Here is a 21,378-nt window from a genome sequence, read left to right as displayed (position 1 = left end):
AGAAAAGCAAGACACAAAAGAGTACAAATTATATGATTACAAATTATGCGAAGTTTCAGAAGGGACAAAATATGTGGTGACGGAAGTCAGAAAGCAATTCCAACATACATATGAAAAGGTGCTCAATGTCACTAATCATCAAGGAAATGCAAATCAAAACCATAATGCAATACACCTCATGCGTGCTAGAATGGCTATTATTAAAAAGACAAGATAATAGTTGGTGAGGATGTGGAGAAAAGGGAATCCTTGTGCACTCTTGGTGGGAATATAAATTGATGCAGTCACTGTGGAAACAACAATCCCACTTCTGGGCATCTATCTGAAATCACTAACTTGAAGAGATATCAGCACTCCCATGTTCAGCACCACTATTCACAATAGCAAAGACATGGAGACAACCTGAGTACCTGTCAATAAATGAATGGATATGTACACATATATACACAAAATATTTTTCAACCATAAAAAAGAAGGAAATCTTGGCGGGCAGAGCATGGATGAAACTTGAGGATATCATGCTAAGTGAAATAAGAGAAAAACAAATACTGTATCAACTCACTTATTTACAGAATCTAAAGAAGCAGCACTCACAGAAGCAGTAGAATGGTAGTTGCCAGAAGCAAATGGAGGAAATGAGGAGATGTGAGTCAAAGGGTACAAACTTACACTTATAAAATGACTAAATTCTGCGGATCTACTGTACAGCATGATGATTTTTATACATACAAGTTGCTCAGAGAGTAAATTTTAAATGTTCCCACCACCACACACACACACACACACACACACACACGGTAACTATGTGAGGTAATGTATGTATTAACCAATCTTATTGTGGCAATCATAATATATTACACAATATATATGTATACTGAGTTATCACATTGTACACCTTAAATTTATACAATGTTATATGTCTATTATATCTTAAGGCTGGAGGAAGAAAGAAGCCAGAATGCAGTAACTCTTGGGAGCAAATAGTAGCTAGAAGGAAACACAAGAGGGGACTTTTAAGGAGCTAGTAATGCTAGTTTCTGATCACATTCTGAATACACAGACTTGTGGAGTTTGTGAAAGCTAATCAAGGTCAATGCTTACAATATGTGCATTTTCCTTTCTGTATATTATATTTCCAGAAAAAAGGTAAAGAATATATAGCACTCTTTTTATCTCTATCAATTGTAAAATACTTCTTTATTTTCTGTGCTCTTCTCTTTCATTATTGAATTTTTAACTCATGGTCCTAAGTCTGTATCTTGTGACAGTGGGTCACTAGCCTCATTCAAATTGATGTCCCCATGTCAGCTGATCTGAGTGGCTGGAAATGACCAGCTGTAGTTGCTGACTGGGTCGCACACTAATGCCTAGACCGGGCTGGCGATATCACGAGGCCCTATCGCTGCGATCTCCGGCATGTACACCTGACACAGAATGCCAGGTGTAGGTTAATGAAAAACATAGAAAAGAAGGGGAAAGCTTAATGCAGTCAAAGCTTGTTAATGAGAAAACATAATTATATACTTTATATTTTCAGCAAAGAATTCACAAGGGTCAGCCTACACATTTTTATGAATGAACATTCCTGCCAAACCAGATAGTTCATAAAATATTGACTTAAGACATAAATTTATTTTTATGAATTGTTGGTCAATTGGGGAAAGCAAAGCACTGGTTAACAACTGTAGATTTTCATTATTCATCTGGCACATAATAGGGGCTCAATATAGTTTCCTGAATTATACTGTTAGTCAAAAAATCCTGAGTCTGTCTTCCCTGAGTAGCTAAATAGTTCATAGATTCATAGCAAAATAGAGCCAGAAAGGTCATGTGGAAATTATTCCACTGTATAATGAATGGCATCTTAGAAGCTTGCAAATATCCTTGTGCATAAAAAAGATCTGACTGCATGTACTTGCTGTAGGTGATAGTTTATTAATCTGGAAGCTCCTATAAATAAAGTGACTTGGTTTTAAAAGCCCAAAGTAGTCTCAACCTGCCAAGAGATAATACTGTAGTGCCAAAGCAAGAAAACTATGTCAATTAATTCACCTGAAGCCAGAAAGGGATTTTAATAACATATGATTTCAGTCTGCTCTGCCTGGGAAGCTTGGAAATGGGGTAGGCTTTGCCATTTCCAGCAACATCTAAAACCAACCACTGTCTTGAAGTCACACTGATTTATATAGACAATAACACCTCTTGTTATGCCCCAACACCAGGAACAATATAACTGTAGCTTACCATACATTCTCTTTTAGAAATTTTTTTATAAAGCAACCTATTTGTTCAAAGAATTCATATATAGTCTATCTATAATGTTATCGTACACACATATCAAGTTATTGTTATTCATTTTTAGTGTAAAATATAACCTGAAAAAAAAAAGAATCTATGCTATTATCAAGAGCTCACTTAGTAAATTTAAACTGTTCAAAAAACTACATAACTTTAAAATATATATATATATTTCTGGATTTAGTAATCTTATCACCAAAAGAATCATCTTAATATTGAAATCTGCAACTTAAACTTCTTCTTCTTCCTATTACCAATGAGGAAACCCTCAGATTTTTCAAAGTAAATTAAAGTAAAAGAACTAGGGACACCTGGGTGGCTCAGCTGATTGAGTGTCTGACTCTTGCTTTCAGCTCAGTTCATGATCTCAGAGTCATGGGATCGAACCCCGTGTCAGGCTCTGAGCCTAGCCGGGAGTTGACTTGAGATTCTCTCTCTCCCTCTCCCTCTGCCCCCACTCTGCTCTCTCTCCAGAGAGAGTGTTTATGTATGCTCAAATACATAAATCTTTAAAAAGAATGTTAAAAATAAAAGAGCTTTTTAAAATTAGATCCAGTGGTTCCTCAATGTCTAGTTTTGTCTAAACTTTAGAAGATACTTCAGAAATAATTTAGTTGAACCTAAAAATATTCAAAATGACAACACAGCCATCTTAATTATTGGCAAAAGTTCTTAATTAAGCAAACATTTATCGAGTACCTACAATGATACACTTGATCTTAGCCAAAAGGCAGAGAAGTGATCACCTACAATGATACAAAGGGGAATCCAATTCACAGATTCTGGATGCTCCCTACTCCATTATCTGTCAGAATCCTATCTGATTGGGTTTAAATTCCTGCTTCATATATTGTGAGAGATTTCATATGAATAATTTGACCTCTACACTTCCTCATCTGCCAAATGAAAGTAATAATTTACTTCATAAAATTGCTTTGCATGAATTAAATTAGATAATGTATGCAAAAAACACAAGTGTAAATGTGAATTTTAAAATAATAATAATAGTAATGGTTTATAAGACATTATTATTAAACTTTGCATGGTGTTGCTTTCAATAAGTTTCCTTGTTGGGGCGCCTAGGTGGTGCAATCAGTTAAGCATCCAATTCTTGGTTTCAGCTGAGGTTGTGGTGCCTCACATTGGGCTCCGTGCTCAGTGTAGAATCTGCTTCAGATTCTCTCTCCCTCTGCCCCTCCCCACTGTGCCAGCTCTCTCTCTCAAATAAATAAATAAATCTTTAAAGAAGAAGAAGTAGTAATAATAGTAATAGGAGAAGGAGGGGGGGGGGGAGGAGGAGGAGGAGGAGGAGGAGGAGTTGTTGTTTCTCTGTTGAGAGTTGACAAAGATTTCCTAAGAGAAGTAACCAGAGTTTGAATTTTGGTCTATCACATTGGGTCACTTGCTGCTCCACAACTGTGAGCTTTAGGAAATTCTTTCTCCTAATATTTTCAGCTACCAAATATTCTTCTGTGCTCCCTAAGATTCAAGTTGCCTCTCATGTAGGAACTGGCAACTATGTTTGACTGATTGACATAACTCCAATGGGGAGAAATTCTGCCAAAAACAGTAATAAACATATGTGAACAGGTGAACAGAAGATCTAGTGATGAAACCATAGATGTTGGCTCACCTCTCTGTTTCTCTCACCTCTTGTGAACCAGGAAGCATTCAAGTCACATGTTCTCCTCAAGGAGAAATGCCTCATAAACAGGTATTAGAGGAGGAAAGCATTTAACCAAAGACAGGTAGTCTTTACAGAAAAGCAAAATCATGAAACTCTAAGCAGTTTTTTAATCTATGGACAAGATAATTACTGAGACTGAGGTGGTAATCGTTAATCCCATTAAAAAAGTGATAAGCACAAAAATCAACTCAAAATGCTGTAAGGACGTAAAATATAAGACCACAAACTATAAAACACTTAGAAGAAAACATAGGTTCCAACAACTTACAACATTCTTTTATCATTGGGAAAAAATTCCATTAAGTAAGTATATTTAGAAATTAAAATGATCTTTAATCTAATGATCCTTGTTTTCTGTAACTGGATTTTTAAAAAGATTTTATTTATTCATGAGAAACACAGAGAAAGAGGCAGAGACAAAGGCAGAGGGAGAATCAGGCTCTCCATGGGGAGCCTGATGTGGGACTCCATCATCCGGGACTCTGGGATCACACCCTGAGCCGAAGGCAGACGCTCAACCACTGAACCACCCAGGCATCCCTGTAATTGGATTTTTTAAAAAAAGATTTATTTCTTTTAGAGCAAGAGAGAACATGAGTAGAATGGAGGAGAGGAAGAAGGAGGCTCCCCCCTGAGCAGGGAGTCCAATGCAAGGCAGGATCATTGGACTTCAGGATCATGATGGGAGCTGAAGGCAGATGCCCAACCAACTGAGCCACCCAGGTGCCCCTGTAATTGGATTTTTATACATAGTTTATTTATGGAAGAAAGATATTGACTAAAGCTTATCCTGGTACTCTTTATCATACCTAATACTTGCAGGGAAATTCAAATGTTACAGAAGTATTCGCCAAATAACTGTTAACAGCCTTTTCAGTAGTCAAGTCATTACACAAATCTTTTAATCTTCCATTAACTCTCTCAGTTTCCTTTGCTTTGTCCTGCCTTGGGACTTTGACCAAGGAGACACCATTCTGACAGGGGAATTATGACAAACAATGCTGATACTTTGGATGACAGCAGTAACATAGCCTTCTGTTGTACTTCTTTTTAATCTTATTAATTTATTCATGAGAGACACAGAGAGGCAGAGACATAGGCAAAGGGAGAAGCAGGCTCCCTGTGGGCAGCCCAATTTGGGACTTGATCCTGGGATCCTGGGAGGTGCTCAACCACTGAGCCACCCAGGTATCCCTCCTTCTATTATTCTTTTCTTTCCCCTTTTCTCCTTCTCTTCCTCCTGCTTTAAAAAAATTTTTTTTCAGATTAATTTTACCCACATTACAAATCATGTAGTTTTTACAATAATCGTGAGGCAGGCAGTACAAGTATTAGTGTCCATATTTTTTAACTGAGAAAACTAAAGCAAGCAAAGAAGTATTGCACAACGAACTAGCCTATAACACAGTTTCTTTGACTGTAAGCACAAAATTTTCTCCAGTTGAGAAGAAAAAGTGGGCATAAATGTAGACAGGAAAACCAAAGATCTTCAGACAGCCTCAGGAGCCACACTGGAGATTCACCAGGCAAAGTGCCACTCTGGGCAGGAGGGAATATTTAGAGATGAAGTCATCTAGTCCATCACAGCCATTTTACTAAAGAGGAAAATTGCTTGCCCTCAGTAGCTAGAAAGTATGAAAAAGTGTCGAGGATTGATAGGCAGGAAACCTGTGTTCTGGCCTCATTCTGCCACTAACCTTAGCACCAACCTACCTAGCCACCAACCTGCAAACATTTGACTTGGATGTCCTACATCAATTTCAAAATATGCCCAAAATATTCCTCTCTACAACCCCCCTCCCATCCCGACCCCTGTGGTGAATCATCTCAATAAATGGCCCAGGACAGAACCCTGGCAATCATCCCTCTCTTTCATGTCCCATGTCCTCTCAGTTACCAAATTCTGCTACATATCTTTCAGATCCATCTCCTCCTCCCCATTTCCACTGCCACTCTCTCAGTTGCTCTCACTATGCCTGGCCTGGGTTAGGTTACCACAGCTGTCTGACAGGTTTCCTGGCTCCCACCCTTGCCCTGTTTCAATCCAACTGCCACCTCGCCTGCCACCACAAAGAGTTTTCTAAACCAGAAACTCACTGCTTTAGTTATTATGAATCTGTTTTCCACCAACAATTGGATGAAGCATAAAGTCCCAAGCTAGACGTCCCAATCTGTTCGCGATTTGGCTTCGGCCCTCTACTCTCACTTCATCTTTCACTACTCATAACTTCAGCCCCGCCCCAGTTTTGCAGTTCCTCCAATGTCACCTTTGGCTTTGACACTAATGGCTCACTCTTCCTGGAAGTCTCCCCCTTCCCCTGCCCATTGCCTGGCTAAAATTAACTCAGCCTTCTAGACTCAACTTAGGTTGGAATTTTTCCTGGCACCCCTTTTATAAGTTCCTTTGATACTCCCATGGCATCTTGTGCAAACGAAAAAGTCACTATTCACACTGAACTATGTTTGCTCACACATCTGTGTCCCTTGCTAAACTCAGCTGTGGGATGGCAGGGACAGCATCCTATCCAATGAATATCTGAGGATCTACTTTATGCCAGATATAGGTATAAGCAAAGGCACTTCTTACTTTGCTGGGAGTGGGAGGCGATATCACAGATAAACACATAAGCAAAAGACTATGAGAGTGAAAAGCGCCTTGCAGAGAATTAAAATAAGCCACGTGGTAATGAAAGTGACTGGATGGCTACTTGAGATAGGGTGTATCAGGAAGTGCCCTCTGGGGCAGGGACATTTAAGCTGGCGAGGGAATGCCAAGGAACCGGTATCGAGGGAGAGAAAACCACTGAGGACAAAGGACTACCAGTACAAAAGAAGGAGAGGTGGCCCACGTGGATGTAAAGCGTGGGAAAGTCGAGAACATGGGGTCAAAGAAGACAGGGACCAACTTAGGTAAAGTCTTTAAGCCAGAGTAGAGTTTTGATTTTGTTCTAAGTGTGGTGGGCAGTGACAGCCATGACCTGATTGAGCCTGGGTGGCGCAGCGGTTTAGCGCCGCTTTCGGCCCGGGGTGTGACCCCGGGGACCCCGGATCGAGTCCCACGTCGGGCTCCCTGCATGGAGCCTGCTTCTCCCTCTGTCTCTTTCTCTCTCTCTCTCTAATAAAAAAATCTAAGACCCCTGCCCAGGGTGCAAACAGACCAGTTTGGAGGAGAGAGACTGCGGTGGGCGAGTTAAGACCCGGCGCACGTAGGCTTTGGGCCCCGCCCGCCCGGGTGGGGACCGGAGCTCGGAGCAGGTGCACGGCGGCTCCCGGGAGCAAGAGGAGCAACGGACAGAGCGGCTTCGGGCGGGCCCCTGCTCCCTGGACTCTGCGGGCAGGCCGCGGCGGCAGCCGTTGAGAGCCACGCCCCGACGCCGGGACCCGCAGCGCCGAGAGGCAGCCCGGCTGGGGGCGCGCGCCGCCCCGGCCTCCACGTGCCCCGCGCGGGGCTTCCGCGTCCTCTGGGCGGAGCCGGAAGAGGAAGTCGGCGCCGCAGCGGCGGCCCCGGCAGGAGCGGCGGCCCCCGCCCACCCCCGCCGTCCGCGCCCGTCCGGCCCGGCCACGGAGGCAGCGCCGCGGCGGGAGCGGAGCCCGAGCCCGCCCAGAAGCGCCGCGCCGCCGGGCGCCAGCAGTGCGATGGGGCCGCAGCGGCCGCCGCTCACGGCCGCGACCGCCCTGCTCTGGGGCTTCCTGCTCCCGCTGGTAAGGGGGACGGCCGGGCGCTCGGGCCTCCCCGGGGCGGGGCCGGGGCTCCCTGCCCCTTCTCCTCCCCACCCCCGGGCTCCCGCCCGGCGTCTCCTTCGCCCGCAGCCCAGCGGCCTGCCCCCTTCCCGCTTCTCCGTTTCCTTCCAGCCATCCTCTTCTTCACCCGCTTTCCTGCCCCGCCCCCCCCACCCCCACCCCCACCCCGGACGCTCTTGCTACACTGACCTCGGGGTTCCGGGCCTTCTAAGCCTTTCTTACAGCATCTTGATCTCTTTCACCCGGAAAAAGGGAAAAAAAAGGCCATACATGTCCCCGGGGTGTTTAGCGGTTCAAAGACGGGGCTTTAGGTTAAATTGCTCAAATACAGATTTTTTTTTTTTCTTTTTGGCTTCCTCTGTAGTTCCTGCTTCGCCTTAGGGCTCATTCCGTTTCCTTGAGTGTGTGTCCGTGTAGGGGGCGGTGTGTAATAATGGTCATAATGTAAAATACTTTTTTTAAAGGACACATCAAGGTGTAGTATCTTTGTGGTTTTCGATTCTCCGCCTAGTTTAAAGGGGAGGGGGGTCGGTTAAGGAACAGTAACAAATAAGACGAGCACTAGTTTGTTTTCATGATTAGGAAAAGCAACAACGTTTTTAAAATTCACCCTCAAGCAACCGGAGCTTCAGTAAATAAATGGCCAGGGCGCTGCTGTTGAGTGTTTCGGTTTTTATATTTCTTGGAAATTTTTCACTTAGGGGGTTCCAGGTCGGAAACTTCTGTGAGCTTTATCTACACGGATTTGACGTGGTGGATGGATGCCTCTCTAGTTCTTTCCACTGGAATATGTAATTCCCCTGAAAGAGTATATTTCGCATTCCCTGCTGTTTAAAGGATTACGTGAGTGGTGTATTTCATAGAAGTGTCTTTGACATTTATTAGGAAACCAAAATCAAAATCTAAAACGGTTAAGTGCCTTTAGTGTACTCCTAAGTTTGCTGGGCAACATCAGGAACACGAATGAGATAATGTAGCTGAAAATTGCTTTTGTGGCGTGGAGGGGGAAGTACAGTATAAAGAACAACAGACTCACAGTGTGAACCTGAATCTTTGAGGTGTAGTTTACCATGTACAATATGCTTAAAGGATGATAATTCAGGTAAGATATACCGACACAGGAAACTGTAATCTAGATATAAAACTTGTCTGAGTGTCTCTGCACTCTTGCATATTTTCATTTGAATCACTTAAGCTAATTTTAGAGATCTATATCACATTCCCACTTAGCTTTTGCCAGCACAGTAGTTACTTTAATCATATATCAATTGCTGGTAACTCACATTGAAATTATTATCAAACGCTCTGAACTCTTTTGCTAAAAAGTGTGACCAGAATTTTTTTGTGTGATTTTGAGGGCTTCACAAATCTGAAGGTGGTCCCTGTTCTAAATTGTAGCTGGCTTGTATAGATTTCATTCTTTTTATATTGTATTTTGTTGTATCTCCCCTGTACCAACTTGGGAAGATCTCAGGGATGTTGTGGGACTCAGTACCATTTTTTTGACTCTGCAAATATTTAGTGTGCGTCTATTATATGCCAGGCACTGTGCCATTGAGTGTGAATAAACTGCCAAGATCTTTTTGAGTTGTAAAGATCTTTTTCAGTGCCAGCCACTATTATTGTTTTTCTGTTGTTGATTTCCCAGTGGGTTTGTTTTCTTCTTGACCCTTCTTTTAATCTCCCGAAATGATCTCTCTCCTTTTCCAAGGAACTCAAATCTGGTGTACCTTTCCTCAGCAGGAGTGCTCTCTCTCCTTTCTCCTTACTTACTGGATATCTACTTCCTTTCCTCCAATACTTTCTGACGTCTTTGGGGTTTTTTTTATTTGTTTTTGTTGTTGTTGTTTTTCTTTTTACGATTTTCTCCCTGAAGCCCTTGCTTATCCCTTTTACTTAATCTTACAGCTCTAGGTGGCCTGAGTTTATTTCAATGATTGAGGCCAGTTTAATTAGTTCATTTTTTCTGGGCTCTTACAGCTGGCACTGCTCTCAGCTTTCCCTTTAGTTATGTAAGAACAAGGCCAATATCCTCATCTAGAAGCAGCATGTAGTCTCTAGAAACCACTATTGCATCCTTGTAGAAAACGCAGAGGATGAAGTATTAAAAAGGCCCTTCAACGTCACGCAGCCTACCCTCCACATCTTGTCCTCACATCAGTGTGACCTCCTATTAAACTCAAGCCACGGTACATCTGACTGTTGAGATGATTGCTAAGCCCATTAAACATTTAAGTCTAGAAATAGAGTATATAGGAGGTGGTTGGTTCTCTCTTGGCCTTGTCATGATTCCATTTCATAGTCCCTAGCCGTCACTGTTAGGCCTTTATTTTCACAGTGGTATTTCAACCCAGTCACAGAGTTAGGTTTCAAAGAAAATGAGTCAAGTTTAGCCTGGATCTGTTTTCTAAAATTGCTTCAAAGTTCTCTGAAGAATCCTGAATCTTTCCCATAATGTTTTTACAAAAGTTCTGTTCATTTTTTTCATTACTTCAAAGAATTTGAAGTGTTACAAAGCCACATCTTGAACTTATTACAGTGAAGTGATAATCAGGATCCCCAGCAGAGAAATCTCTTGCTGAAATCTGCATTCCTTTGGTATACTACACCAACTCAAAGAATCTTCTTTAATTCCTTCTCTTCTGTGCTCCTTTCATTCTCCTGGGAAAAGAAGGTATGTTCTGCTACCCAAGCTATCAGAAACATGCTGAGCTGTTGTGTTGTAGACTGAACTGTGCCTCCCCCCACCCCCTCAAATTCATATGTTGAAGCTCTGACCCCTAGTGTGATGGTGTTTGGAAATGGGGCCTCTGGGAGATAAGTAGGTTTAGAGAGGTCAGATGATAGATCCCTTGTGATCAGTTGGTACCTTGTAAGAAAAGACACCAAGGAGTTTGTTCTCTGTCCCCTAAAACCCAGTCCCCAAACACACACACACCATGTTATGACACAGTGAGAAAAATGTCTATCTACATGCCAAAAAGAAAACTTACCAGAAACCAGCCGTGCTGGCACCTTTATCTTGGACTTCCAGTCTCTAGAACTGTGAGAATAAATTTCTGTTTAAACTACCCACTCTTTGGTATTTTGTTGTGGCAGCCCAAGCTGAGACCGCTTTTGGTACCAGAAGTGCAGTGCTCAGTAGCTAATACCTAAACATGTGGTAGCAGCTTTGTAACTGGGAAGAGGTTTGAGGTGCATGCCAGAAATACAGACATTAAGGACAATTCTGGTGAAGTCTCAGAAATGGAACGTATTATTATTAGAAACTGAAGGAAAGGTAATTCTTATAAAATGGCAAGGAACTTGGCTGAACTGTGATGTAGTATTTTGTAGAAGGAAGAATTGTGAGCAGTGCAATTAGATATTGAGCTGAGGAGTTATTATTATTATTATTTTAAGATTTATTCATTAGAGGGGCGCCTGGGTGGCTCGGTTGTTGAGCATCTGCCTTTGGCCCAGGGCGTGATCCTGGAGTCCTGGGATAGAGTCCCACATCGGGCTTCCTGCATGGGGCCTGCTTCTCCCTCTTCTTGCGTCTCTGCCTCTTTCTCTGTCTCTCTTATGAATAAATAAATAAAATCTTAAAAAAAAAAAAAGATTTATTCATTAGAGAGAGAGAGCAAGAGCCGGAAGGGGGGGGAGAGGGAGAAGCAGACACCCTGATGAGCAGGGAGCCTGATGTGGGGCCCCATCCCAGGGCCCTGGGATCATGAGCTGAACCGAAGGCAGACACTTAACCGCCTGAACCACCTGGGTACTCCTTAGCTGAGATTTTTAAGCAAAGTATTGATGGAACAGTGTGATTCCTCCTGACTGCTTATAGTAAAATATAAATGGAGAGAGAAGAATTAAAGATGGAATTGTTAAGGTAAGAAAGGACTCGAATTTGATGATTTGGAAAATTCTCAGCCTATCCATATTGCATAAAGGGAGGAAGCTTGTTCTGAAAAAACACTAAGCGTGTGGCAGGAAAATCATCTGATAAAGAACTTGTAGGATTTTTTAGCAGAAATACTACTAGTTTGAACTAAAGGGGACAGAGATGGGGCAAAATGAAGGAAGACTGTTGACTTCTTGGATTTGACAGGTGGGGTGATGGAGTGATGTGGCTATGAATATGAATTATTCAAGGAGGAGGAGAAATGATCCCAAAGGCAATTCAAAGATCATTATAGGCCACTGCCTCAGTTCCAGCAGGCCTTATGGCCTCTGCTGGGAGACTTGGGGGCAGGATCCCACAGAGCCATGGAATGGGGGTGGTACTGGTACTGCAATGGGCCTGTAAGGTGGGACATTGAACTGAAAAGGATTATTCTTGATCCTTAAGACCTAATTGAATTTTTTTTTGCCAGGTTTTGGACTTTGGTCATATTACCACTTTTTTCTTACTGTTCTCACACACCCCTCCGCCCCTGCCTGTTTTTTAAGAGAAAATGAGCATGGGGGGGCGAGGGACAGAAGAGGGAGAGAGAGATACTTAAGCAGACTCCACACTCAGTACGGAGCCCAACTCGGGGCTTAATCTTCAGTCTCTGGACCCTAAGATCATGACCCAGAGGGAAATCAGGAGTCTGATGCTTAACCAGCTGAGCCACCTGGGCGCCTCTCCCTTTTGGAATGCTAATGTTTACCCTGCGCCTGTCCTAACATTCTATTTTTGGAAACATATAACTTGTCTGGATCCACAGACTCACAGCTGGAGAGGAATTTTGCCCACAGAATGAACTGTATTGTCAGCTTCGCCCATATTTGACTTTGATGGAATTAGATGAAACTTCAGACTTTAGAGTTGATACTGGAATGAGTTAATTAAGCCTTTGAGGGCTGTTGGGATGAAATGAATGTATTTTGTGTGTGAGAAGGAAATGAATTTCAGGGCCCGGGGCAAAATGCTGTGGACTGAATTAGGTTACCCTAAATTCTTATGTTGAAGCCCTAACCCCCAGTGTAACAGTATTTGGAGGTTGGGCCTTTGGGAGATAAGTAGGTTTAGATGAGGTCATTGGCATGGGGCCTTTATGATGGGATTGTTCTCTTGCTCTCTTTCCCAACCATGTGAAGACACAGTGATAGGGCAGCCATCTACAAGCTAGTTAAGGACCCCTTACCAGAAGTCACTTATGCTGGCACCTTGATCTTGAACTTTTAGGTTCCAAACTATGAGAAAATGAATTTCTATTGTTTAAGCCACCCAATCTGGTATTGGCGGCCTGATATTAGACATACTGGTTTTGTCACATTCCTTCCTTAACTTTTAGATTTTTCACAGGGTTTTTTTGTTTTTGTTTTTCTTTTTAACCTTTCCTCTGGGCTACCTCTGAGGATTCTGCATCCCACTGTCTGCTTTATTAGTCATTGAGAGCTATGCTGTCTCCTTCCCCAAATGTAACATCTACACATACACCTCCTTTCAGAATAATCCTGAGAAGGTTCAGAAAGATTATGACTTGTCCTAAATCATACAAAAAGGCATGAAAGAGAGGACTAGAACCCAGGGTTTCTAGACATTCCTTGATATTTTTCCACTGTGCAATAATGTTTTCTTGTGAATCAAGAATACATCAAAAGACAAGTCAGATAAATTTGTGAATTTATTTATTCATAAGAAAGAACTTAAGATTGAAATCATGCTTATCATATATTTGATAACTCTTTGGTTAAAAATCATCCGAAATTGGGTCTGTTTACAAAACTCTAGACCATAAAGTCTCCAGGTATAGATACTTATTCCAAGATACTAAAATTTTATTAAAATTGTACTGTTTTTAGGTCAGGATTTGCTAACCACCACTAAGCACTGTGGTCACAAATAAACTTTTTTTTTTTTTAGGTTTTACTTATCTATTCATGAGAGACACAGAGAGGCAGAGGGAGAATCAGGCTCCCTGTGGGGAACCCAATGTGGGACTCAATCCTAGGACCCCGGGGTCATGACCTGAGCGAAAGGCAGATCCTCAACCACTGAGCCACTCAGGCATCCCTTAAATCAACTTTTTATGCATTTATATTACCTGCCTAGCCTTGTAGTTCATTTGAATTTGTGAATTCTAGTGTAAATCATAAATTCTGTAACAGTTAAAGTATATCACTAAGTAGTAGGATTACTTAGGGAAAACCAGAGGAAGAGTAGATCTAGGTAACAAGTAAAATATGAACCTCATGAAGGAGATACTTTACCAGACTCATTCTCTGCTGTCTCCTCTAGCGTTGCATAGACTGCAGAGTATTGAATAAATTAATGTCTCCTCTCCACACCCTAATACCTCTTTGCCTGTGCTTTACAGATTCCCAGATTCTCTTCAGTACAAGGATGATGCTCTACTTTTTCCCATGGCCCACAGACTCCTCTGATTCCCTGTAAATACCTGTTTGATGCCCTAGCACCCGTTGAGCCACTAATTAAGTGGTTAAGATTACATTTAATCTTTCTGAGTCTGGGTCTAGTCACTTTCAGGGCATCCTGGAAGTAGGAGTAGAAACAATGTAGGTTGTTGATTATATAATTTATTAGGAAGGAAATAGACATAGAAGATAGATAATAATGGGGGCACCTGGGTGGCTCAGTTAAGTGTCTGCCATTGGCTCACGTCTTGATCTCAGGGTCCTGGGATTGAGCCCACATCCAGCTTCCTGCTCGATGGGGGGCCTGCTTCACCCTCTCCCTCTGCCTGCCTCTCTCCCTTCTTGTGCGCCCATGCACGTGCTTTCTCTCCCTTTCTCTGTCAAATAAAGTCTTTAAAAAAAGAAAAGTAAAGAGATAATAGTGAATGATCAGAAAGTTACTTAACCCTAACTTTGGAATGTGTCGTTCAAGACACACAACTTCCAACTCTGTCTTTCCTGCAGAGGCCCCTTTCAACTTTCACTGTATTGCTATTAACTGTGTAGTTGTGTAAAGAGAAAGATATCTGTAAACAAAGGGTACTTTGTTGTTGATGTAATGGTGATGAGGTAGGTGACTATTGCTCCTGTTGCATTTACCATTCAGTGATTACATTGCAACTTCTGGTTTAGGAATATAGCATTTTTTAAATCGCTTGTTTTCATTATAGATAAATTCTGTTTATTAACAAACTTTTCTCATAAGCCTCAGATCTTGTATTTGGTGTCTAAAAATACAGAAATAATTTTATTTGAAGATTTTAAGAAGAAAGACTGCCAGAAAAAAAAAATGACTGCCAGAGGATTAACTGTGTAAATGAGACTGTAATTCTCTCTTACATATTGCCCTTGAAACTGAAGCATTGTGTATATCTAATGGGTAATAATACAAATAACATGAACCTGGTTTAATTGACAGACTGTGGAGGGGCTGGGGAAGCTGAGACCCAGTGATGAATACACTGAAGACTTTTGAAGGAACTCATGCGTGAAATGGAACTACTGGCCAAAAATACAAACATTGGCTATAATATAGGTACAACGTGACTCACCTCTTGAGAAAATTCCTAGGAGAACCCCAATAATGTCTAGAAGGCGTGAGTTTCACCACTATTAATGATGACTATAGCCAGGTATTCTGTGGACCAGTATCAGAGCGTCACCCGGAAGCTTGTTCTAAATGCATGATCGTAAGTTCTACCTAAGAGCTGCTGCATCAGAATCTGGATTTTAACAAGAATGTTAAAGTTCAAGAAGCATTGATCTATAATTACGGGTAAGAAATTGCACAGAATACTGAGCATAATCTCCAGGAAGAAAGAAGAACCATGCTTGACAAATCTGATAAAGCTTTTTAAGGGAATTAAATATACATATGGGAAAAGGTTAACATTGCATTAATCAGAGTTCTACTTGATCAAATGAAAATGGGCTAAGATACAGAGTTCTGGCAGACACTAAGGATGACATGTATACAGAGTAGGGGATAGGACGTTAGATAAATTTTTCACTAGGGAATTTTTCTTTTCAAAAGGAGTATATGAAAACTTAAATTTGGAAAATTCATTGCTAGAAGATACCTTTTGGGTTTTGTTTTATTTTTTTTTTTCTTTAAAGTTTATTTGGGAAAAAGCGTGCTCGAGCAGGGGGGAGAGAGAGAAGTAGACTCCTGCTGATCAGGGAGCCTCATGTGGGTGGGACTTGACCCCAGGACCTAAAAGCAGGTTAACCCACTGAGCCACCCAGGCGCCCTAGAAGATGATAACTTTTGAAGAAGAAAGAAGGATAGAAGACAAACCAAACCTGTGAACCAGGGTCAAAGAAGAATCCTTGAACTGTGCTATTAGCTTGGACAGGAGTACAGCAGGCCTGTTCTCACTGGGTTAATATTGGGCTGGTGACTCAGCATCAGGAGTCTGTTGGAACAGAGGCCCAGAATTCAAATGCCCATGGAGACTAGAGTGTAAGGCATGGATGTACTCCCAAGAGATAGGGACGTGAAGGTCAGTGCAAGACTGACTCACTATAAGTATACTGATGAACTAAAGCTCCTGTACATGTCCCTTAGTTTACGATCTGATTGGCCTGAGAAAATAGGGAGATTGTTCTTTTGCAAGGATGTGAGTGTAATATACATCACTGCAGTTGGTCTTTTTTTAGACATTTGATAATTATTTGACACTTGTCATACGGAGAGCATTTTAGGAGAAAAATTGGCAAAGGAGTAGGTAACTAACATTAAGGTAAGCTTAAACATTGATATTTTTTGGTTTGAAAAGATGATAGGAAATGTGATTGAAGTCAAGTGATTAAGATAAAGTGAATTTGCAACTGTGAGCAACAGATAGTCCATGAAATCTTATGGAGGTAAATTTGAGTCAGAAAAGGAAGTACTACTACATACCATGGGCTAATAAACTTGTTTTTCTTGTGTGTGAGGATCAAGTAAGATGTGAATATAAAGACACTGGTATAAAATTGATGATTTGATGGTCCTGGAGAAATAAAGTTTGAAACCACTATCAGTACTATGAACAGGGAAGATTGGGGGCAAGTTGTCCTAGGAAAAGGAATTCCATGAAGCTCTAGAGACCTAGAATTGGGAGTATTTGGAAGAGTATTAAGGAAATGATGTGGGAGGAAGTAATTGGGTATTGGAGTGGTGGTAGAAGATGCCCAGTACCACAGAAGAGGGAGTTGACAGCTAATGCAGAGATCATGTGACCAATGTGATTGTTGGGCACTGAGCTGCTTTGGGGATGCAACTGCATGAAGGAACTTGAAGTGATAGCAGAATTGAAAGACTGCTGATCTAGGTTTTGGAGAGCTCGGTTCTAATCTTGGCCCCTGAGACCACTTCATTTTGATCATTTTGGACCTGTCAGAGCTATGAAAAGAAGGGCCTAGAGTATTATCTCTAAATCCCTTTAAGCCTTTGATACTAAGCTTTTTATTAGGAGAATATTTTCATTATTTTTTTAAAGATTTTATTTATTTATTCATGAGAGACACAGAGAGCAAGAGAGAGGCAGAGACATAGGCAGAGGGAGAAGCAGGCTTCATGCAGGAAGCCTGATATGGGACTCGATCCTGGGACCCTGGGATCACTCTCTGAGCCAAAGACATACTCAACTGCTAAGCCACCCAAGCGTCATGACAATATTTTCATTATTGATTGAAAATATAAACAGACTAGTTTTAAAGGTTGAATAAGGTCACAGAAGACCAGGCTACAGTTGATAACAAGGAAAAATTCAGTTGTTTTGCTACATGTCTCTAACTTGGAAGGTGTGAAGGAAGATATCCTCCCCTTCCATCATAGGATCTTTGTCAAATGATCAAACACTAGTATGTGGGTGGACCACAAGCCTCACCTAATTTGGTGTTTGTAATGCTTGAAGGGGACACTGAGTTTCAGGCCTTTTTCTTTATGCTTCCCTACTAATGGACCCACAGTAATGTGGTCCCCACTGCTCCATTCTCTGATAGCCTTGCTACTAAGATGTGTGGTTCACCTACCAGCAGCATCAACATCACCTGGGAGCTTGTTAAAAATGCAGAACCTCACATGCCACTCTGACCTATTAAATCAAAATCTGCATTTTAATACGACTGCTAAGTGATTTGTATGCACAATAAATCTTTAAAAGCTCGACTCCTGTAGCTGTGGTTCTCAAACTTTAACAAGTAATAGAATCTCCAGAAGGGCTTGTAAAAATAAACTGCCTGGGGGTTTCTGATTCTGGAGATCTGGAATAGGGCCCAAGAATTTGCATTTCTAACTCCATAAGAACTACCAAAGTTTTTATTAAGAGACTCTTGACTTTAATCACATTCTGCTTCTGATTATCTGTTTCAGGTTTGTTTTTAATTTTCCTAGTAAGAGTGTAATTTCTTATGTCACGTTTCTTTGGGGGAAGGCAGCTTTAGTGAGCTATAATTCATATACTCTGCAGTTTACCTATTTGAAGTACAAAGCATTGGCTTTTAGTATATTCACAGATATGTGCAACCAGTCCATTTTAAAACATTTACATCATGTCAGAAAGAAATCAGTGGGACACAGAGATGTTTACGGCAGTGAAATTATTCCTTATTCCATAGCTTACTGTGATGGTGGATACATGTCACAATGTATATAGAATGTACAACATCAAGAGTGAATCTTACATGTAAACTATGGGCTGTGGGGGGTAATGATCAGCGTATGTTTGTTTATTGTGACAGATGTACCCCTTTAGTGCAGAGATTAATAATAGGGAAGGCTGTGCATGTGTGTGGCAGGGGGTATGGGGGTACTCTACTTCCTGCTCAATTTTGCTGTGACCCTAAAGTTGATATAAAATCTTTTTTAAAAAACACCGAAACCTACATCCTGTAGGTATCACCTTATATCCCCGTATTCCACCAAACCCTAAGCAACCATTAATCATCTCCTGTTTTTTTCTTTTTTTTTTTAAACATTTATGTATTTATTCATGAGACACAGAGAGAGGCAGACACACACACAGGAGGAGAAGCAGGCTACTTGTAGGGAGCTCAATGTGGGACTTGATCCCGGAAGTGGGATCACGATGCCCTGAGCCAAAGGCAGATGCTCAACCGCTAGCCATCCAGGCGTCCCTCATCTCATATTTCCTGTGCATCATACAAGTACTTGGCAAGGTGCTAGATGTATTATTATTAATAATAGTTACCATTTACTAAGAGCTTAATACATGCAAGCAATTGCACTATCTAACTTAATCTTCATGACAACTCTCAGTCAAAGCTGAAGATGTGGAAGATTAAAACAGGTTAAATGACTTGGAACATGGAGAGTAAATGGTAAAATGCCATTCTGTCCCAGGTCTGTAAAGCTCATGATATCTATTGTTAATAAGCTAAATTTTTGAAGCTATACAATCTCTGTGAAGAACTTACTGAGATATTTTTAAATGTAGAAACGCGGATGTTGTTTAAATAGAGTTGTTTGCTCATGAAATTTACTACATGTTTCACATTGAATGCTATTTTACCATTGTGTATGGTTATACTTCACTAATTTTCTAATAAAATATATGTCTTCTCTCACTAATTCCAATACCAATGCCTGTGCTGAATTTTCTTCAATTGTAGGGAAGATTGTAATTCCTTTATAGCCATAAATCTTACCTATTTGAGAATCTTTGTACTTCCTTGAACACAGGCTTTTTAAAAAAAATCTCTTAATGGTTGTAATTATAAAAACACTGAATATTATACATATTATACATATATATTGTATAAAAGGAGGTTGTGTATATGTGTCCATATGGAAAATCTAATACATAGAGTTAGAAATGTATAGAAAAGCTACAGAGCAGTCTAGTTTGACCTCATGTATAAAACTGTACATATTTAAGATATGTATTCACGTGTATTAAATATATACAGATAGTGTCTGGAAAGATGTGGAAGAAGCTCCTAAGAGTGGGACTGAGAGCCAGGATAAGAGGAGGACTTTATACCTGTTTGAATGTTTTTCCTTTTTAGCGTCTCAAATCTTTTCACACTGTCACCTTTGCCTTTGTTTCGCTCTCCCTCTTTTTTTTAAATGGCCTGATGTGTCTCTCTCGATATCTTCAAGCTCACATAAATGTACAGATACATATAGGGAACTTGAGGGGGGGGTCACTTATTTTTTAATACAAATCAGCTTATATTGGGGTGCCTGACTGGCTGAGTCTGTAGAGAACTCTTGGACTCTGAGTGGTGAGTTCAGGCCCCACATTGGGCATAGAGTTTATTTAAAAAAAAAAAAAAAGGGTTACACTATAAATATCTCTCTGGAACTTGATTTCTCACTATGGACATCTGTTTCTGTGGGTAGATCTAGTTCTTCTTTTTTTAATGTTTTACTTATATATTCATGAGAGACACAGAGAGAGAGGCATAGACATGGACACAGAGAGAAGGAGGCTCCCTGTGGGGAGCCTGATACGGGACTCGATCCCAGGACCCCGGGATCACACCCTAAGCTGAAGGCAGATGCTCAGCCACTAAGCCACCCAGGTGTCCCTCTGGTTCTTATTTTTATTATCCTTGATCTGAACCAAAAGTCCAAGAAGCTATTCGTTTTTTTTCCTTTTTTAATAGCTACTTACTAGCATATCATAATGTAATGGGCTCCTTATTAGTGAAAGTTGTTGATTTTTTTTCAGTAATAAATGATACTATGAATATCCTTATACATTTATCTTTGTGCATTTCTTTTTTTAATTGAAGTCATTAACATACAATGTTATATTAGTTTCAGGTGTACAATATAATTACCTAGCATTTCTATACATTAGTCAGTGCTCATCAAGATAAGTGTGCTCTGACTCCCCTTATCTATTTCACCCATCCCCCACCCCTGGCACCCACCAGTTTGTTATCTATATTTAAGAGTCTTTTTTTGTTTTTGTTTTTATTTACTTTGTTCATTTGTTTCTTACGTTTTTACATATGAGTGAAATATATTTTTCTTTCTCTGACTTCATTTAGTATTATAGCTTCTAGGTCCACCCATATTGTTGCAGATGGTAAGATCTTCATTTTTATGGCTGAGTAATATTCCATATTTTTTTATATATATATATGCATTTCTTTATCCATTCATCTGTAGATGGATGCTTGAGTTGATTGCTTTCATATTTTGGCTATAGTGAATAATACTACAATAAACAGTGGTACATATATCTTTTCAAATAAGTGTTTTTATTTTCTTTGGATAAATGCTCAGTAGTGGAATTTCTGCATTATATAGTAATTCTATTTTTAACCTTTTTTTTTTAAGATTTTATTTATTTATTCACGAGAGACACACAGAGAGAGGCAGAGACACAAGCAGAGGGAGAAGTAGGCTCCATGCAGGGAACCCGATGTGGGACTCGATCCCGGGACTCCAGGATCATGCCCTGAGCCAAAGGCAGATGCTCAACTGCTGAGCCACCCAGGTGTCCCTATTTTTTTTTCCTATTTTTAATCTTTTAAAGAACTTCCATATTGTTTTCCACAGTGGTTGTACCAATTTGCATTCCTACTGACAGTGCATTCCTTTTTCTACACATCCTCAATGTTCCTTGTTTTTTTGGTTCTAACCATTCTGATAGATGTAAAGTGATATCATTGTTTTGAGTTGCATTTCCCTGATGATTAGTGATGGTGAACATCTTTTCATGTGTCTTTTGGCCATCTGTATGTCATCTTTAGAAAAATGTCTATTTAGGTCTTCTGCCCATTTTTTAATTGAATTATGTCCTTTT

General features: G+C 40.7%; 1 protein-coding gene across 5 annotated transcripts in view; it reads left to right on the top strand.

The window, feature by feature from the left end:
* Positions 1 to 21,378, top strand: part of SPPL2A (signal peptide peptidase like 2A) — a 151,868-nt gene that overhangs the window by 87,608 nt on the left and 42,882 nt on the right. Inside the window, exon 1 of one of the 5 annotated variants that reach the window (XM_072808489.1) lies at positions 6,756 to 6,895. The exons of 1 other annotated variant lie outside the window; for it this stretch is intronic. Coding sequence is in view for 3 of the 4 variants with exons in the window: in XM_072808488.1 (XP_072664589.1) it covers positions 18,653 to 18,775 (123 nt within the window). In the remaining variant the exon portion in view is untranslated. Of the gene's footprint in view, positions 1 to 6,755; positions 6,896 to 7,479; positions 7,688 to 8,801; positions 8,829 to 18,637; positions 18,776 to 21,378 lie in introns of those variants that run through there. 3 more of the 5 variants (XM_072808490.1, XM_072808487.1, XM_072808488.1) reach the window with 3 other exon arrangements.

The sequence above is a fragment of the Canis lupus genome, chromosome 32 (genome assembly GCF_048164855.1).
Source record: "Canis lupus baileyi chromosome 32, mCanLup2.hap1, whole genome shotgun sequence".
Lineage (NCBI taxonomy): Eukaryota > Metazoa > Chordata > Mammalia > Carnivora > Canidae > Canis > Canis lupus.
The sequence above is the reverse complement of the archived record's forward strand: the minus strand, read 5'-3'. Positions and strand labels throughout refer to the sequence as shown.